Source organism: Micromys minutus (genome assembly GCF_963924665.1).
Source record: "Micromys minutus genome assembly, chromosome: 10".
Classification (NCBI taxonomy): domain Eukaryota; kingdom Metazoa; phylum Chordata; class Mammalia; order Rodentia; family Muridae; genus Micromys; species Micromys minutus.
In genome coordinates, this window is record NC_137979.1 from 17969141 (window position 1) to 17990549 (window position 21409).

At 43.1% G+C, this 21409-nt stretch overlaps 1 protein-coding gene across 2 annotated transcripts in view; it reads right to left on the reverse strand.

Annotated features, from left to right (window-relative positions):
- DNAH9 (dynein axonemal heavy chain 9) overlaps nt 1–21409 on the reverse strand; it is a gene marked incomplete at both ends in the record, with an annotated part of 315299 nt that overhangs the window by 201671 nt on the left and 92219 nt on the right. For both annotated transcript variants that reach the window (XM_080922531.1, XM_080922532.1), the window contains 5 exons: nt 5790–5946; nt 14669–14829; nt 15464–15703; nt 17787–17912; nt 19039–19191. In XM_080922531.1, the coding sequence (XP_080778657.1) occupies nt 5790–5946; nt 14669–14829; nt 15464–15703; nt 17787–17912; nt 19039–19191 (837 nt within the window). The remainder of the gene's footprint in view (nt 1–5789; nt 5947–14668; nt 14830–15463; nt 15704–17786; nt 17913–19038; nt 19192–21409) is intronic.

Consider the following 21409-nt stretch of genomic DNA (forward strand, 5'->3'; position numbering starts at 1 on the left):
CTGTTCTTCCAAACAGTGAATCCAAACATAGTCTTAGAGCAGTGTATTCGCACTGTATATGCCGTACTAACCTGTTGTCTTAGTTAGGATTACTGTAGCTGTGATGAATTACTTTGACTGAAAAGCAAGCTGGAGAGGAAAGGGTTTATTTGGCGTACACTTCCACAACCTTGTTCATCACTGAAGAAAGTCAGGACAGGAACTCAAACAGGGCATGATCCTGGAGGGAGAAGCTGATGCAGAGGCCATGGAGAAGTGCTGTTTACTGGTTTACTCAGCCTGCTTTCTTAGAGAACCCGGGACTACTAGCTGAGGCACCACTCACATCAGTCCCTGAGTAAGAAATGCCCTGTGGGCTTCCCTACCATCTGATCTTATGGAGGCATATTCTCAGTTAAGTCTTCATCCTGTCCAGTGATTCTAGCTGTGTCAGGTTGACTTACAACTACCAGAGCACCTATAATTCAATTTAATATAATTTATAGGGGACTGTGTGTGAGGAAGGGAGAGTACATGAGAGTGCCATGTACAGTTGTTCTCCAGATTTGAAAATGCTCTACAAAGAAAACTACTAACAAAACAAAGCAAAAACATGTCATTCTCCCCATCTATTCAGCTAACAAATTGAGCAGGTACTGTCTGCTAGAGAGAGCTTTGGGACATGCGGAATCAACAGTACACAGGATAGAAAAGAAAGGCCTTTCTGGGGTTGACATTTTTGTGAGGAAATGAAGACAGTGAACAAGGACACACACATCAAATGGAGAGAGTCAAACCGCAGTCAGAACGAAGAAGACATGGCTGCCTTAGAGTTAGTAGTTAGGGATGCCTCCAGGAGAATGAGGCGATGCCAGGCATTGTGCTCTATTCTCTCTATAGGTTGAGACTGCTGTCTATCATCTGTATTTATATGTGTATCTATGTACCTATCTATGTCTCTATATCTCTATGTCTCTATATCTCTATGTCTCTATATATGTATGTATGTATGTATGTGTGTATGTATGTATGTATGTATGTATGTATGTATGTGTGTATGTATGTATGTATCTCTCTATCATCTATCTATCCACACACCCATTCTCCTTATGTATGTATGTATGTATGGATGCATACATGCATGTATGTGTTCATGTAGATGTGTAAATTTGTATATCAACCTGATAAGCACCAAGGACAATAAGTTAGGAATTCAGGAACCAAGTCCTATGCCTAACAGTGATTTAAAAGATTTTAAAGTTTTATTCCTTTTATGAACTGTAGACAATGCATAAAGCCATAAAGGGAATTTCCATAAGTACATGCCCTAGCTTCGTTATTTCCTGAGGACCAGCAGCAGAACCCATGTCACCCCACTTGCTTGCTTGCTGTACACATCCCTTGGTGTCATTGGTAAGTAGAAGCATCACTTGGCCGTGAGGCAGAACTTTTGGCCTGGGATAAGGACAGGTCATGGCAAAAGGATGAAAGTGGAGGGTGGTGAGGGGGACCCATGGTGATGACAGATCCGCATTGGGGAACTAAGGGTACAAACAGGTAGGGTGACTGAAGCTTCCAACACAGTGATAGGCTAAGAAATATGACAGGAAAGAGTGGCAAGCTCTCCCCAAAATGGGGGAGACCCTCTGTACCAGGACTAGACTATTGGTGAAGATGGGGACAGATGGGGAGGCACCAGAAGTTGTAATGGAAGTTTCATAAAAGGAACAGCATATGTGACAGGGGAATGCAGGAGATGAGGTGGGAAAATGGCATTGGGGAAATAGAGAGAATCAGGAGTCTTGAGGCATATCATGACTCTTACAGAAGGCTACCTCCACTCTGTGGTTCAGAAATCATTCCAAATGTTCTCAGCTTCAAAGCTATTGGGTGTCTCTGCAGCGACCTCTGTATTAAGGTCAATGGGAAATTACTGCTGCTGTAATATGAGGTGTAGATGCCATTCTGCAATAAGTGGCTGTACAAGGTCACGTCTGCCTACAAACAGAACCATTATCTCATCAGAAAGAACTCCTCTTAAGCTGCAGAAAGTGGGTGCCAGTGTGGGACAGGTGATTGTGCTGAGCCATATTTGACTCAGAGCAAAACCATCACTGCCTCGGGGCCGGGCTGTTGCTAACCATGATAAATTCCAGCTACAACTATTCCAGGACACCGTGTCACTGAAACACAGCCTGACAGTCCACGTCTAGGCCTTGCACATAAAAGCAAAGTTTCTCTTGGCCGTTTTACCCATTTCAGCTCTGCTGCAGTATTCTAATAAGCCCTATGGCTTTATTCTGATGTTGGTGAATTCATTTATGACTCATATGTCATCAACTTGTCAAATTCCATTCCTAGGAAGACCAATAGGTCTTCTCAGTGTTAACTGGCTGTGTCTAGGGACTCTGGCTAGCTTTGTTAAGTTTTCTATTTTCCCTCTGTCCACATTTCTGTGCTGTTCTAGGACCACCCAGGCCCTGCACCCATGCTCATGGAGTTGGGTAGACTGGTATCCTGATGGAAGTTTTGAGACAGACGTTCAGGAGGACACCACCTACATCCCTAGCCCTCCTCTTTAATGCATGTTTGCTTAATCAACTCTTTGTCAGTTCCCTATATCATCAGTTGGCTTTGCTTCCTTTAAGACTCTTGTTATTTCTTTCCCCTTTTACTGTCTTCATGTTGAGGTTCTCTCTCTTCCTGTCTGAAGGACTACAGCTTTCTCCCTAGTCTCCTCTCCAGCTGCTTCTGCTCACCTGGATCACCACAATGGCTTTCCTGCTATTCTAAAGCCCACAGGTCTTTTTGTAGCCCACCATTTGAAGGGCCTATGGTCCTTGCCATCTATACTCTATCCCCATGACTTTCCTTACATCCTCCAGTGCTCCCTAAGACTGCCTGGCCTACACTATGCTTAGTTCTAGTCTCAACTCTGGACAGATATAGGCAGAATCTATTATTGATAGTGTCATAACACACACATCAAAATGCATGGCAGCCACGCCTGGCTCTCATTCCTTTTTCTCCATATCCCAGACAGGCTTGAGGAGAAAAGCTCTGGAGTGAAGCTGATGAGGGCTGGGGTAGGAAGGTTGGCTGCCGGCAACTAGGTCCTGGCTTTAGAGCCAGGCTTTAGATCATGCTGTGTTAAAGTGTTACATCTCAGGACTCAAACAGCCTTGGGTTTTATGAGCTCTTTAATGTGTTTCCTCACCAGCAACCACTATGTTCCCCCCCCGCCCCCGTGTTCTGGAATAGTCCAAGGTCTAGACTTTATAGGTTACTCATTCATGCCCAGGATTGTGGCATTTCAGCAAAAAATTAATTAGTCTATAAATGCTTTGTCCCTCAGATAGAGTGGGCTATACTCAACCTATGCATATACCTACCATCTTTCAATTATTGATCTACCTGCTCCACCTATCTATTCATCTATATCATCCACAGCGTCCCCCCAGGGCCCTCCTATGTTCCCTGGGTGTCCTCACTGAAAGTCACAGTTCTTTGCCCACCCCTGACTCAGCTGGCTGCAGGTTTTTCCAGCCGGCTTGAGTTTAAACAGGGGTCTTGAGTATTCTTAGACACTAATAAAGACATTTAGGCTGGTTCTCAAACCTAAAGAAACTGGACCCAGTCACGAAGAAACTTTCTTAAATGTCATATGAACCACATCTACTGACTTGAGGAGATTCCTAGACAATGTCCCAGACTATCACAGTTCATCCTCAGAGATAAGTCCCAGTACTCGGCACATTGCTCTACTAAGTGTTTTGCAAGGATCCCTAGTATCTAGTTTCTCTGTCCTCCTTTCTCTCCTTCCTTTTACTGATCACCTGACCTCCTATGCTGCTAGAGATTAAACCCAGAGGCCTATAGATTTTTGCATGCTAAGTAAACATTCTCGACTAAGTGACACCCTAGCCTTTTGTCTTTCAGAATCTTAACCAGTTCTATCCTGGGGGCCCAAGGATACTCCCTGGTGGAAACTCCCTTGTGGCTACTTTTGGAGCATCTCCTGCTGCCGTTCTGTAATATGAAACCTCGTTTATTTTGGTTTCTTCCCAAATGTCCCACACGTTCTCAGCAATGGCAGTAACCAATAAACCAACTCACTTTGCTTCTAGAGTGTTTTGTGAGAAAATATAGTTTCCAAACAGCTTGACAATAAAGGAGAAAGACTTGTAGAAGCAGTTTAGAGAAGCTATCTGATTATGATGATGTTTGGTGCATAGGAAATGAACACCTTCATCATGGGCTACCATTAGTCCGTGTCTGGGCTGGACTCAAAAGATTTGAACTGAACTGACAACCCAGGTGAGCCAAAAGGACAAACACTCTTTTACCATAAACTTTCAGAGCAATTAGTGGGGTTAGGGACAATCGATTATGTTTGAAAGAATTGTGATAAATGGCCTTTATGATCCCTGACCGTGGAGTCAACTCCTCTCTTTCTGTTTGCTGTGCTTGATTTGACTTTGAAGAAATCTGCTGATTTTCTGCCATGAAATCACATGCCTTCTACGTGCAAATGAGTGTGTCTTCCACAACGTTCCCCTTGGGAGATTTACTTATATCAGCAATCCTGCCAATAATTAACTATAGAAGAATCTAAAAGCTCAAAATAATCCTTAAGGCTGAGCTTATTTCTTTAAAGAGGAAAAGAAAATCTCCTTCCAGCCTTGAAAAGAAACATTATCTTAATGTATTCATCAATAAAAACAGCTGTGCTCAAATTTAGAGGCAATGGCTCAGGGGAGGAATGGATGCAGGTCTGGATGCCCCTTCTGTTTATTTGCTATGAGAAAACATGGCTTCTCAGGACTCTGTAACTTGTACACAGAAGGGATTTGTACTAAAGTTAACCATCCCAGTTCCAGAAAATGAGTATTGTGTATAGAACCATGGTTCAGTAACTGCAGTCTCTAAAATTATTTCTACATTAAGTGTATTTTTAAACATGAAATTTTATTTGATCTAATTAAGATAACTTTTTTTTTCTTCTCTGAAACCACATTCCCTGTTAATTCTGTTTAGAAGAGAAACATAGGCATCTTATTAAAAACATATAGTATGAGAAAACCCCTGCCTAGAGCCAGCAGGGCAAGCTGTTATTACCTATCTTTAAAATGAGTTTTTATTCATTTGTGAGTAGACTGTCTATATTTGAAAGTGACCTTGTGGGCCTTTTTTGTTTCTCTGGCTTTTCTCCGGGACACAACCTGGAACACATTATTTGTTTGAAAAGTGCTGGGCTTGGGAATGAAGCACATGGTCTTTGCTCTGCCTGTTGGCAGGTCCCTCTTGCAGAGAGTAGTGGCTGATCTCCTCTGCAGGATTCTCAATGCCTTTGCATAATATCCTAGAAGAATGTCCCCCTTTACAGAGGAGAGCAAGTAAAACTACGAACCTGGAGACAAGTGTTTTCATCACGGTTTCTTCATGAGCCTTTCTGCCCTTTCACCCAACAGTAAGTTTAGGAATTTGGCGGGGGAGGGGGGGTTGTTTGGTTTGATCATTTTACAGGTGACAGGAGAAAGCACCCTTTGTCAATTAATCCATTTGTTCACAAAGTTCATTAGTGGAGTCAGAATGTATTAGTCTGTGCCTCTTGCTTACATAAGAAGCTGACAGGAGGCCAGTAAGGGTTAAAGCAACATCAAGTCTACTATAAAAGAGTAAGGAGAAACCTCCTGTCTGGATTCTGTATCTCCTGGGAGAGTAGGGCCAACAGAGTAAGGATAAACTATGCACCTGAACTGATCTGCTACCCAAATCCCAGTCTCTCCAGAAGACAAGCAAGCTCATACCTTGTAGTCCATTTGCTCTGAACAATTAAACACATAGACCATGATGCCCAGCGCTCGGCCCAGGTCCTTGGTGGTCTCCGTCTTGCCTGTGCCTGCAGGTCCTGCCGGAGCCCCACTCATAGTCAAGTGGAGAGACTGGGTGAGAGTAATGTAGCACCTGCAAAACATAGGAGAGACAATTCTACTACCTGTGCCATTGATGGCCCTGCTGGGTATCAGGGAGACGGAAGCTCAAGGAGAGATGGGCCTGACTTACCATCAAAGGAAAGAAAACCCAGAACATCTCCCCTGTCTGTTCCCCACAAACTCTGAACTCCCCAGAGAAGAGCCAGATCATGACTGCCTCCTGTATGAACAATGTTTTTGTGTACTGTATAAAGATGATTCTTGTGTTATTAAAAATGCTAGGTTCTCTGCTACCATATCTTGTTGCAATCCAGACATAGCACTGTAATGCTTATTCCGAATATCTCCTGTTTCAAGTTTGTGTAAACAATCTGTACCATTTATCTCCTGCCCTTTCAATAAAAGCTGATCAGCCAATGACTGGGCAGAAGCAAGAATTGGGTGGGACTTCTGCCTGTCAGGCGAGATGAAGAGAGAAAAGAGTAAGAGGGATTCAGCTACCAGAAATCAAGACCAATACTAAAATGTAAGTATTTTGGAGATTTTGGCTGAGAGGTAGTCAGTAGAGGATTAAAATAGATCAATGACTGCCCAGGTACTGTGCAGTAAACCTTGATTAAATAAATAAGCCTCAGTTTCATTCCTTTGGGACCTAGCAGAGGGTAGAGAAAAACTACATACCTCTTAAAATTACCATTACAACTTCCCTGTAGGTCACTGTGGTCTCTTGGTGGCCCATCCTACCCTTAACCACATCTTCTGCTCTAGCTGCATTTCTCAACTCTTTGATGCTCTCTCCAAAAGCACACCAACAACGAGCTAAGAGGAGCAACAGTTGCTTTCCCAGTGCTATGAGACTGTGTTGGCCCTTTCTCCTCCCCATTCAAGCAACCCATTTGAGCCTACCTAGGTGATATATGTTTCCCATCTGTCTAGGCAATGGCTAGTAATTTCTGGGTAGCTGTTCCAACGTTCAATAATATTGCTATTTGTAATTTGAATTAAGAATTAGTTTATTATGTAGAATATAGACAAAACTTTTTCATTGATTTCATTTGTTCTTTGACAATTTCATACATGTGGATAGTGCCATAGTGCATGCTATTTCCTTGCCCTCTATCCCCCCTCTCTCTTTTTCTCTCTTGTCTTTGTCCCTTTTTCCTGTAGGCCCCTTCCTCATATTCACATCTTTTTGTTTTGTGACCCAATGGTTTTAACCATAACTAAATTTCTAAACAATGTTAGTAATTAAAAGTGATGGTCTATGCTCATGAGTATATGGGAAGCACAAAATGGATTGGGGGAAAAAAAAGACACAAAGTTGGGAGTAGATTAGGGAGGTGAGAGTGGGTCTGGGAGAAGCTAAAGGGAGGAGTAGGGGGTGGATATGGTCAAAACATATTGTGTAAAATATTAAAAGTGTTGTGCCAGATATGAAGAAGTCAGTCCTCAGAAAGACAAATGCAAAGCTTCCTTCCAACATTAGTACACACAGAGAACTAGGGGGATGTAGTTAGAGGGAGGTCCATGTAAAAGGGCCAGACACTTTAACAGGTCCCAACATGTCATCATGAGAGGCAGCATTAAGAGAAAAAAATGGCATCTACCTCAATCTAGAACAAATCTTCCTTTCCATTATAACATTTACATTTTAATGTCTCATATTTAACATAACTGGCTCCTGCATCTGTTTAGGTTATAAGGTCCTTCCCATCTAAAGCACATGTTCTCTTTGCTTATACTATCTAGGAAGTATGTCTCTCAATACATGATAGGAAGACATGGTACAAACAGCCTGAGGCACTCTCTCTAGCATAACGAGCAGCCTGCCTGTAACATCACGTGAGTGGTAGTGACACAGTTGTGTGATTTCTGAGTCTCGCAGTTGAGAAGAAAAACTAGAAATGACATAGAAGACCCAAAATTCTTGCAAGTAAAAGGCTGGGTATTTCTAAATCTGAGTATTAAGTGGGAAAAATAAAAGATAAATGTGTAAAAATTTTCATACTCACAAAAGAAAAGAATTTGAGATAATTTAAGTTAAGCAAGTAAACAACAAACAAAACTAGAAATACCCAAGCATTAAATGTTGATAAACCGACACATTAGACTGCATCAAAATTAAAGACACTTGAACTTCAAAAGATGCAAAGAAGAAAAGGAAACAATACACCACAAACTAGGATGACATGTCTGGAAGCATATATGTAACATAGCAGATCATACAAAGATTCTTCCCAGCTCCATAGGAACACAAACATATGCTATTATACTGAAGAAGAAACTTTGAACGGTAGAGTGCACATGATAAAAGTTGCCTGACATTTTTAAGCAATTAGAAAATGCAAACTACCCTCTGAGTGAGAGCCCTTCACGCTGACCATCATGGCTGCAACAAAGAAGTCAACAAATGACTACCACCATCAAGGATTCAGAGGAATGGGGATGTTCACTCAGTGCTGGTAAGAGTCTAAAATAGAACACCCATTTTGGCAAGCAATTAGAAAGTTTCTCAAAGTCAAGCATGAAAGAGCGTAAGTCCTCATAGGTCCCCATCCAAGCAAAACCCACATTCCCAAGCCAGATTTGCATGAAAATGTTCAATGAGTATTGTGATAATGCCCACAACTAGAAACAACCCAAGTATCTGCCACCGATCAAATGCACAGAGTGTTGTCTGTCCATGGGGTTCAAGCTCTGAGGTCTTTTTTGTTTAGGGATAAGAGCTAACCTGCCAGATGGACAGGTTTGTGTAATACTTCCTCTTTTGTTTAAAGTTGGTTTAATTTGGGCTGCTATCACTTGTAATTAAAAATGTTTTGATGAAAAAATATTTTGACTCACCGTTCTCAACAGTCAAAACATTTACTGAAGAACTCAAAGAGGTTAAATACAAAGTAAAATAAAATGATCTAGCAAAAGGTATAAGTAAATATCTTTCTCTTTCGACAGGGACTTTCTAAACCTAAGAGTAACTTATAAAGAACCAGAGTGGTGACAGTATAACCCTCAGTGGAAAAAAAAAATCCAATTGCCAATAAACACACTGCTCTGAAGCCTGGGAGTAATTAAGGCCCAAACCCAAAGGAGATATAGTGTGACCAACCAAATGAATTGGGGCATTAAAGCAATACATAAAGCTATTTAATGTGTCCTGCACCGAACACTTCCAGAAACCAGGAAGAGCAGGGACATTCATTTTCAACAAACAAAACCAACAGGGCACTAGAGAAATGGCTCAGTGGATAGAATGACTTGATGTTCTTCCAGAAGACACAAATTAGGATTATAGCAACCATGTCATGTCATGTGACTTGCAGCCATTTGTAACTTCAGCACTAGGGGACCTGACACCCTCTCCAGGACTCCCTTGGCCCTCACCCATACATGTTTGCATGCATGAGCATGCACAGAGGATGAGGTGCAAGTTTGTACCACTTGGTTATTTTCATCGTCATTATCCTAGAGGAAATGGTAAGAACCTTGGAGGAATATTCAGAGGGGTTCACAAGCCATTATTGTTATAACTGAAATGCCCCCAGCACATGGTGACATTACATAAACTGTAAGACACTTAGAAGCTGACTGTGATTGTACTCCTGAAGTATTTTAGAACACACAGAGATTATACAGGTAGTTATTGCATGGATGTCACATGGGGAGATGTGAACAGATGTGTACCCACAAAATGAGGCTCCAATGACAGACTCCACCCAGTGTCACTAACATCCCACTTGGCAGATCAATGTACTTATGGAGTCTCCTTAGAGAGCATGGGTGAAGTGCTACTTTCAGTGATAAAGTAGTCTAGCCACCCGAGAGTCTCACCTCAGCGTGGACAACAAAGTCCAGGAGCTGCATAGATGAAATCTCTCTCCTTGAGTTGACCTTTCACAACCTATATGCGTCATCACCTTGGGGGTCATGTGCTGTTGGGGCAGAACTACAGATATCTGGATCAAAGCTGGCACAAGGAGGCAATGCCAGCACACCAGAGCCTGAGGGTGTCTTGCAAGGAGTGGTTAAGTTGCTCTGATGATGATGGTAATTCCTGCCACGGTTCAGAGAAGAGCTTTTCACAGCACTGTCTTAAGTAAAATAAGAAATCCCTTACGTCTCCTAACAGCTCACAGTATGATCTCAATTTCTGTCTTCAGAACCCACACACGGGAGGAAGTTGGCAAACAGTGACAGGTCACCTCTGGGTGGTTTGGCTTCTCTTCTTTAACATTAATTAATGTTTCTCTGACAGACACGCTGAAGAAAAACTTCCAGATGTTTTCTGGCTCTGGCCTTGTCCAGCAAACTACCTTCAAAGACTCTCACACGAATTATGTCTCATCCATGTGCAGTTTTCCCAGAGAAATTAAGAGGTGCTCATAATTGATAAGCAGTTGATTAAAAGTACTTAATATGGTGCAGGGCAGAAGGGGGCATTTGTGTGTGAAGGGGAGGGAGGGGAGAGGGAAAGGACAGAAAGAGCTCAGCCAAGGCTAAGGGACAACCTAGAAGAATTGCTTTTGTTCAGCCTGAGAAAACATTCCATTTGGTTCCTCAATTTAGTGCTGCACCTAATCCCGTGACAGCGACTGAGCCTGCTTACATATTCAAGTCCCATCCAGGCAGTGGGAAATTCCAAAGACACAGGCAAGGGAATCAGTGGGATGTACTGCACACGGGTGTGCTCATAATGAATGTGCAAAGGTTGTATGGATCAATTGCTCGTTTGATTAATTCTTCTAGCAGGAGCACATTAAATGTCCTGATGCTTTCTAAAATGTGACTTCCTGTATGGAGACCAATTTTATTATTCCTCCTCCTTCCTTTTTACCGGGTAAAACATTTCTTGGGATAATAACGAAAGTCAATGAGAAAGGGGAGCTTATGTAAATATTCAACTACATATACTCTGTCGGAAAGTCATCTAATGTGCAAAATGAGGTCAAGGTTTATATCACATTCACCAATATCTGCAGCAACGCCTTCTTTCATGTTGTTATTTGCAATATTATACAGAAGTGGGGATACATTGCTGTTTTAGAAACAATTCACTGGCAAACCAATCTCCCCACTTTCCCAAAGTCATTCGGCATGAGGGTACCAGCATCATCTAAAGCCCAAAGTACTAATTATCTTCTTCAGCTTTCAGGCAAGTGCCAAGAACCAGAGATAGCATCTCAGACTTTCCACAACTGGAAATGATGTGTCTGATGGGTCAGTAGACAGAAAAAAAAAAAAGAGTAAAACTCTGAATGCAATGGGAAAGCAGCCCTCATACCCTCAGCCTCTGAACCTATTTTCCTACACGGGCTTGGGGAGTCCTTCCCAAGTGCCTCTTATGGCTGAAGACAATGTTAAGTTCTGAGAGCAGAGCAGGGCAAAGCAAAGTCAAGGCTATCACAAGACATGCCATCTAAAGTGGGAGACAGACATTAATCAAACTGCTCAAACATGTAATGGCTTCATTATACTGTTTCAAGTGATATAATTTCCCTAACTATTAGCTCATATTCCAGGGCAAGCCAGAAAACTCACAGTAAAAAGAAATGTGCTGCCAGATTTCTTTCTAATGATGGATGTCTTACTGAGAGTCACAATTGTAAAAGAGGCCTGGGAGAACCTAGTCTTAATGTACCTTGAATTGGAAAATACTTCTTTCATCTCACAGTGGACAGGCCCCAGGGGTAACCAAGTCCAAGTAAAGCCCCAAGTCAACTTCTCCTCAGTGTCACCTACTCGTAGGATTGCCAGCTTCCACTTTTAGACATCACTCATTCATTCATCCATCCATTCATTCATTCAATGCTACTAGGCGCTGGTGATTTTACACCCAAGGCAGACGCAAGTCCCCGATCTCAGAGAGAATGTAAGCAGACAAATGGATCACTTCAGAAGGAGGGGGAGGTAGGAGAAAGACCACAAGAGGTCTGATAAGGACTGTCTGGCATATGTGCACATCAGATGGAAGAGGCTGCTTCTTAGAAACGGTAGTCAGGGAAGGATTATGGGCCATGATGAAATAGACATCCTTGGGAGAGAAACTCCAGTCAAAAACTGCAAGTTGGAATGAACCCCAGTGATGAGTAGAAAGGAGGTTTTGAGAACAGTACAGGGACCCAGGAGTAGGGGGATTAGCAGTGATTACCGTGTCTGACAAAAACTTTAGACTTTAGTTGAAGTTCAGTGGGGGAGCTACTGAAATCAGGGATGTGGCCTCATGATGAACACACAGAAAAGGAGTCATGGGAACAAACGGGAATGACTTGAGTGGGAGTCTGGATGTAAGAGACTTTTCAAACTGGCTTGAAATGCGTGAAGGATATGGAAAGCCTGGAGGTAAACACGCCAAGATGTCTTCATTCATAGATAATGCCAGGTATCTCTACGTCCCCAGTTCCATAGGCAGTGATTAGTTTAAGTCACTTGAAAAGGTTCATCAGATATTTGGAAACGTGTGTGAGGATTTGACTATAAGACAGAAGGTACCAGCTATGGGGCTGGTGGGATGGCTCAGTTGGTAAAGTACTATGGTGGTTTGAATATGCTTGGCCCATGAGAAGTGGCACTATTAGGAGGTGTGGCCTCATTAGAGAGGTGTGGTCTTGTTAAGGGAATCCTGTCACTGTGGAGGTAGGGTTTTGAGGGTAATATATAAGCCTAAGCACTGCCCTTAGCATCCTCCTTGTTGCCTTTAGATCAAGATGTAGAACTCTTGGCTCATCCAGCATGTCTGCCTGGATGCTGATGTGCTTTCCTGCCATGATGATAATGGACTGAACTTTTGAAACTGTAAGCCAGCCTCAATTAAATGTTTTTCTTTATAAGAGTTGCCTTAGTCATGGTGTCTCTTTATAGCAATAAAATCCTAAGACAAGTACTTATCTTGCATGCATCCTGAGTTCAATCCTCAGAATCTACATTAAAAAATCTAACCAGTAAAAAATCCACCCAGGTATAGCAGTATGCTCTTGTAACTCTAACACTGGGGAGGCAGAAGCAGGTGGATGCCTGGAGCTTCTCAGCCAGATTAGCCTACTGGACAAGCTCCCAGGCCAGGGAGAGACCCTGTCCAAAAACAAAACAAAATGAAACAAAACAACACTCAAATCCAAAACAGCATAAAAAGGTAGAAAATGCCTGAAGAATAATATTTAAGGATGTCTTCTGTCCATACCTGTGTGTGTGTGTGCGCGCACACACACACACACACACACACACACACACACACACTGAGAGAGAGAGAGAGAGAGAGAGAGAGAGAGAGAGAGAGAGAGAGAGAGAGAGACAGAGAGACAGACAGACAGACAGAGAGACAGAAACAGAAAGACAGAGAATTCTAGGAAGAACTAAAATTCTCACAACATTTCCCCATGCCCTGTTCTCTGCACCCCCACTAAAACTGCTGGATAAAATTTTGTAAGCATAATTTTCATCATCACTTATTGGATAAAGAACACATTTTTTCCATTCCTAGACTGACTGTGGTAACTAAATGGCTGCCTTTCCCAAAGTCAGGAGTCTGCATCCCCACCAAGGTCGCTCGCTTCCATGACTTTGCTTTGCAACATTCCAGTAATGAGTACCTGTAGTTCTTTCACTTGGGGAGGGGGGAGAAGAGTCTACTTTGACAACTGACAAATGTGTTGTGTGTGGTGGTGCGGACCTGAGGAAGGATTATCACACATTCAGGGCCAACCTGAACTATACAGTGCATTCTGGGGACACCGTGTCTTAAAACATCCAGACAAACAAAACAGATGCTGGAGACCATTTTACCAGCAAGAACGGTCCAGCATGCCCTGAAGGTCCAGACCAGGCACTGGTTTTTTACTGTTGCTCAAAAACGTCTAGACATTGCTTTCTTCCTGCTTTGATGGGTTCCTCTGTACCCAGAGGGAACACCCCGTGTCCTGTGCCTGGAAATTCTCAGCAAATTGTCTTTGAGCCTTAGTTGAGTCTGAGGTCTAGTAGTTTTTCCCTCCTTGTTCTATTTAAATTTTTATCTGCATGTGTTTAACTTCTCCCACTAGAATTGGTATTTAAGGGTATAGAATACTTTAGTCATCTGAAAATGCCAGTGTCCAGCTCAGTGTGCAGCCTGAGTTCCTTCCTGTATGAACTAGGATGAAGGGTGGAGAATATGCTCTTTTGAAACACTGACAACGCCTTAATGGCTGCGAGTATGTTCCTTATAGTTTTTTATTCAGAGGGTAAGAGGCGGGATGAATAAATGTCCCAGTTGAGAAAGCATACACATTTTTAAACATGAGAACTGGGGACAAACTCAGGGCCGCGTGTTTGCAGGGTGAGCACTTTACCACCTGAGATACTTCCTAGACTCATAATTTCTCATTAGAATTCCTGCCTTATGCTCAGGGGTCAGGAGGATCTTGTGAGGTATACCTCTGCTTGGCGGTTGAAAGGCCCAAATGTGAAGTCACTTTTGGCATGGGTACATATCTGGGATGTATTGGATGTGTTGTTGGAATTTCAGTGTGCCTTATGGTCTCAGTGATTCTTCAAGAAAGTCACGGCTCATAGATCGGCTCTGAGGCTTGTTCCAAAAAGACCCCTTTGCATCATTTTTGTCTTGTTTCACGACTGCTGTGTTGGGTCAAGATTCTCCCCCCACCCCTATCCCTGGAGCTCTGTGAACAGAGAGCAAATTATAGTTAGTGCCCTTCATTCTGGATGACCACTGGTTAGCCTTACCAGAAATAAAGTTACTAATTAGTAACTGGCCCAGCACGTACCTATCAGTCAAAGGTGTGATCACTAGGCGAGGTGTATTTCCCAGGTACTCATAGGAATATAAAAACTGGGCATCACAGATGTTAGCAAAGCAGTGCTTGGCCTCATCATCCCAACGATGGCGCAGCTGTGACAGCCAGAGGAAAGCCTGGGCATTGTCCACCTAAAGGAGGAGTGGCAGAGCAGGTGGGTGAATTATATCACTTCACAAATAGGTAGCCCTCTGTTCACAGGGTGTGGAAGCCTCTAGGAAGCTTGGATGTTGTCAGATACTTTAGAGCGCAGGATGCTTTGGCCCGTGGCACAGAAAAGCATAGGCAGTTCTGATTACAGATGCTTCCCAGCTTACACGGGGGGATTACATCCCGATAATAAACTCATGATAAATTGGAATGTTTTAAGTGGAAAATGAATTTGATCCACTTGTCCTATTAAACATCATAACCACCTTACACAGTGAAAGAATTTTCATTACTCAGTAGTTGGATAAAACCATTTTACATAATGTCCATTACAGGATTGTGTTGAGTAGCTCATGTTATTAATTACACGCTGCAATAAAAGTATAGTTTCTAATAAATACATAGTGCTTTTATGCCTCCATTAGGTCAAAGCATCATACGCTGAGCCACCATCAGTCAAGAACTACCTCTGTATGCTATACTGGAAGTTTTGAAAGGTAGCAGGAACTACAATGCTTCTCATCCAGCTAATGTGCAGACCCAGGGGCTATATTGGAATTGTCAAGATGGAGCTTCTACTTACAAGAGAAACACACATGGTGATACAGCTCCTACCTTTTGAGCAATCATCTTGGCTACCACATCTCGGGCATGCACATCGATGGTGCATATGGTCATGATCTTCTGTCTGTCCCCCTTGGAGAGCTTCCCGATTAGCATGCTGATGAGGGTTTTGAGTTGGGCCACTTGCTTCCTGTAGTAGTCCTTCATGGCATTCTCATAACCTTCCTCCAGCCTGGCAAATGCAATGCCTACCTCCGTCGTCCACCAGATCTGAGTGCAGGTCAGAGCCACCTGTGGTACCAAGAGCTTCTTAGTAAAGCTGTTTCCAGGGCTGTTTCCAAGCAACCCACCCACAATGCAACAAGAGTTCAGGATGTGACTGTGTGGATGACAGGCCCCTTCCCTCCCTCTTCCCTGATCATTGACTAAGGCAACCATATGCTCCAAGTCCTCAGAGATGTGAACTAATTACAATACAAATGAGAAGAGCACATTCTGCTCTTGAAAGCTGGATCATGGTTGAGAACAGCCAGAGGCTTGCTCTGGCTGATGGCGTGGTTTCTAGGAATAGCTGCAGGCATCACCTCTCATTTCCCAAAGATGGAATCTCTATCACATGTGGGAGAACAGCACACTGACTGAGCATCTCAACGATGTGCAGCCTTTGATCCTTTTGTGGCCCAGATATTGTAATTCAGTGGTATACACTTGCTTGTTCGTAATATTTTTGCCACGTCTTTAATTTCCCAAAATATATGACCTGAAAATAAGAGCTTTGGAAGGTCAGGTAAGTATGAGATACAATGTAGTCATTGTTCTTGTATTTGTCAGAGATTATAAATAAGCAAGGGAAGGGGGATTTACATCAACATCTCTTCTGCTGATTTTACTTTTACATGGCAAGGACATCCTTTTGAGTGTTTCTAGTGGGAGATTTAGATGCATTCATTGTTCATCAGTAGTTCCATTGGACTTCAGAGGCATTGTTCTAGATACTATATATTCACTAGCAGAAAGCATGATATATATGTTTTTAGCTCAAACTTCTAATACAGGACTTCTGCTATGAGGAAACCTCATGGGAGTTATTCCATTTGTGAAACAGGAATAGTTGTCATAAGCAGTCCCATCTATTAGGTTACTTGTGTTTTCTTATGAGATTGTGTCCCCTGCAATAGTGCTTTATCAGATGGCCTGACGGGATGCATTTCCTCTTACAGCCCTATTTCTCCACACTCTCCATACACATTCCATCCCTTCTGCTCTCTACAGACCCTTCCACCTACTTCCATGTGCCCATTCCATTGCTCTCTGCTGAAATGGCCTCATTACGTCATCCAGGGACAGATGGACTTTGTCTTTTCTTTGCTTTATCTTATAGAAGTAACAGGAAATGTGTTCTGCTGCTCCCAACAGCTCATTTTTAATTTCATGATGACTGTGTCCCAGACTTTTAAGAAGATTCTTTGTTCCTTTTCTTTATTGGCCCCTCCTACCTGCTCAGGCACTTGAGGATGTTCAGATTTTGGTGCTATACCCTCTCCTCATTCCACCAAATACCCACCGTCACTCTAACCTAATTCTACGGTCTCAATTCTTTCTACTTGTCTGCAACACTCACCAAAACCAACACTAGCACTATTCCATTACCAGGACACAGGAAGAGTGGCATACTGCAGCCAGAGTCCTTAAAAGTCTTTATTTGTGTCTTTTAATTGAGAAACCTTCCTGAGAAACATGGGCAGAATGCAGTTGCAATTTGGCATCAGGATGGTCTCCCTAATGTAGTCCACAAGAACTGGCTTCCAGTTTCTCGGATAGATTCTATCAGCTGCTTCCTGCTCTCTCCCCTTCAGCTTCAGTCATACCCAGCTTTCCTCTCTTCCTCTTTGCTCTTTTACTTTTCTTAAACATATCTGCAGGAAGACGGTCTCAAACCTCACTAGCCAGTTACAGATGCCCAGCGAGTCCTGAGCCTACCCTATGATCCCACAAGCCATATTTACAACTGCTTGGGTTCTGCAGGAGCCAGTGAATACCAGCAGGGCAGGTTGTCCCATCTCGTCTCCTGGTGGACTTCCCCTCATAGTCAGCAAGATCTGGCACATACAGTGTAAGGGGATTCAGGCTTTAATTGTTCATATCTTCTTCCTATAAGCTATGATACAAATACATAAGCCAAATTTTCCAAAGCAATGATTGAATTCGGTCATGGCTGTTAATGCCTCTGTTCTGTCTTCTGGTCAAACCCTTCCTATTGTGAAGCACAGGGTGGTTAGCTTGAGGCTTTTCATCCTCAGGAGGCCCACAGAGGCTGTTGAAGGAGAAAGGCAGATGAGGATAGATGCCCAGGAAGGTACACTTGGGAAAATACCTGAGCCGGGTAATCAAACAGCCACTGATCCCTGGGCTTTTCCTCATAGGCGGTGACCCCCTCTGTCATCTCATGCCTCACAGTGGCTTTCATGTGACAAAGCACACGGTTCAACCATATTTCAACCTGGAAGAAGAGTTCTGGGTTAGACTTCAGGAGCCTGAGAAGGGTTGATTGATACTATCTGTTCTCTTTCATCCAGCCTGGGGGAGTGAAGACAACAGAGCTTCAGCATTGTATACAAATCATTTGGCAGAGACAAGGGCAGACATTTTGCCTTTATAATCTTGGATATAATGAGTGGGAGCTAGGGTAATGTGCTAATGTGGAACACAGAAGAAAACCGCAATAGGCGAAGGAGTCGTGGAAGGTTAATTAGAGCTCATACAAAGAACCCCAAACCTGGATTGAAGCAGACGTAGTTGATTCTCATGGACTTGTCTATACAACATAAAGATGTTAGCTAGGTTTGCATTTATCACTCATATGATTTCTGGTCTCAGTCTTTCAAAAGTCCATATTCTGAATTAGAACTCAAGGTTGCCAGCCACCTCCATCTAGCTGAGAACTTTGGGCTATTTTCTGATAGGAGAATTTCTCTCTGTAGAATCTTCTGAAAGATCTTCTTGTTAAGGCCTTATTCTTCATGAGAAGTGAGCCCCATTCCCCCAGGGACAATGCTTGGCTGTATCGATATAAATAATGAACAGGGTAGGACTTTACTTCAGTGGCTCTGAAGGACAGGGTGGGTGTAAGGAAGGAGTTGTCCTATGATTCATGTGCCTGCAGTTAGATGTGAGAGGCCTGGAGGTGCATTGGCACTTCTTAGAGAAAGGATGTGTAGTGGGCTCTCTGAGGAAACAAAACTATGGGAGGAGACTTCTCAGCAAAGGATATTTCTTGAGGAAGGCATTTGAGTTCCAGATTCCCCAGTGGAGTGCTTCAGGGGTGGCTGTCTTAGCATGTTCTATACTGCCAATTATCAGAAAATCCCTCATAGCTGACTACGGTGACTGTATGCATTTTATTTCTCTGAGCCCTGGTCTCGGTTGAGTGAAGGAATGGAAATGTTGACCTATGTTTATGTCGGAGAGAGGAAGGTATCAGAGGCAGCTCCAATGTGGACCCCAGTCAAGGAAAGCTTTTCTTCCAGGTCACAAGCTCTGGCTTGAAAGAAACTGGTGTTCACTGAATTTGGTTTGAATGGTAAGGAGTGGGCAAGATATTATGAGGGGAAGAGGCTGTCACTCACCTGCCCACTGCAGTCACAGGGCTCACTGAAGGCCACATATTCCTCCTCTTTGCTGTACATGCCAATGCTTGTCTTGATTGGGTTCTGGCTGGCGTCTAACTGGAACTGCATCTTAGCCATGTTGTCAAAGAGCTTAGAAAGGTGACGTTGAACCTGAGAGAGAAATCCATGGCGAAGGGTTTGAGAGGATGAACAGGAAGCTGATTGTCGTTGTCTGGGGCCTTCCAGGGGACAACTCTAGCATAACATAGAAGGGTGAATGCCAGGAGTGTGGGAGGAAGATTCCAGCAATTATGCAAGTATGGAGATAGGGACCACGTGAGCTGGACAGGCATGACCAAAAGAATATGAAATTGGTGAGAACAGTGCCACCATTGTGACTCCATCATGGGAGCCAGTACCCACTCCTGAGACCAGAGAAGTGCAAACAGGAATGAATGTGAGTGAAAACACAGATGTATTTCAGGTTTTTAACCAAAATAGAAATAACTATCATTTGGTTTCACTCTCATTTAAATAAAAGCGATGCAGGCTCTGTAAATCACAAGATAAAAGAGGGGTTAGTAAGAAACGAAGGGAACAGACTCAAAATCAGTGTACAACAGTGTTAACAGCACCCAAGGCTCAAATGACACAAAAGGAAGTGGACCAAGAGCTAAGTCTACCCTCAAAGAGAAGTGTCACAGTAAAATGACAAAATTAAGCAAACACATAAACAAAATATTTTACATATTAATATAAATTTTGATTTCTCTAGACCTCTAGATTAAAAAAAATTACTGTCACTATGACTTCTAAGTCAATTCATTCAGTTGCTCACACAAAAGAGAGGCCAGGAAATATCTTTACTGTGCTTCATTCACTAGGGCACGGGAGGCGTGGTTTCATTACTAGCACTAAATGAGAAGTGAATATGTGAGAATAAGTACCTTGGGCGCCTAAGCTATAGAAAGGATAAGGATGGTCTGACCCTTTCTACGCAGGGGATTAGTACAGCTGTAAGCAGAATGCTCATATGTCATGTAGTTGCTATGACTCCACTGTGTCTGGGCCACTGGGGAAAATCAATCTACAGGCTAAAACCAGAAGCACCACAAATGCAAAGACAATGTCCTTCAGGACTTGCTTCCTACTAGCAAGTAGATTTAAGACCTGCAGGATCTGCTTTTAGCTCTCATGCATGGTTGGTGGCATGGTTGGTGGCACTGACACCAAGGGGGAGAGTCCCTGTACAGTGGAGCACTGAGGTGCTAATAAGGCTGCAGTGTATTTACTTTCAGTCAGAACTCTCTAGGAATATCTTTAGGTCTAGAGGACAGGCCTCCAGAACACAAGATTACCAATGCCACTTCATTTGAGATAGGAAAATAATTGTTATGTAATGGCAGGACTATGATATACCAGCATAGAGTATCGTGCAAATGTTGGGATGGGAGTGGGAGGAGATGGAGACACAGAGACAAAGACTGAGAGACAGAGACTCGCAGAGAGTGGCAGAGACGAAAGACATAACTAAGTTTAAAAAAAGAACAAAGTACAAAACTAACACCACATGCCTGGGTTCTCAGTAGTCCGGGGCAAGAGCATCACAAGTTTAAAATTGGCTTGGACCACAGAGTGACATTCTGCCCTTTCCCCATAAAGGCAAAATTCAAGCAGGAATATGCAACGTGCTACCTTCTTTGTGAGAAAGAAGGGGCACTGGGGCACTTACCTGAGTGAATATGAGCATGGACCTCCCATTTTTGCAAAGATGAGCCCAGGAAAGATAAGTCAGGACCCAATGAAACCAGTGATGGGGAGGATGGATGGGAGGTAGTGATGGTAGATAACAGAGAAGAAGATGCTCCTCAGAGATACATATCTTTGGACATGGTTTGGCTCTTGGTATCGAGTCAGCACAAACACCTTTGTATTTCAAATGAATGACAAAATCACCCAGAACAGAAGGGAGGGAAGAAATTTAGCCACATAACTTCTCAGTCGACGGCTATGCATATTCAGTCTGGAGAAAATGAAAGATCTCGGAACTCATCTCAGCTGTGTGTAGAGGGAGCACCCTGTCATTTAGCAGGAGACACAGACTGCATGGCCAATGGCATTGGCTCGAAAAGTGTGGGCTCACTTGGGAAGACCTTCAAAAGACAAAGCCTACAGCCCCATCTGGACCCAGGAGATCAGAAGTTCTGGGGAGGGGCTGAGAGGGTGTGCTCGTAACAACCTTCCACAAGGTTCTGCTACTTCCTCAAGTTGGAGGTTCACCGCCTATTGATGCAAACACCAAGGGAGCTCCATCTGGTTATCTGGACACTGTAAAACCACACAATGCAGCAAACCTCACTTTTACAGGCCAAACCTTGTAAAGCAATAT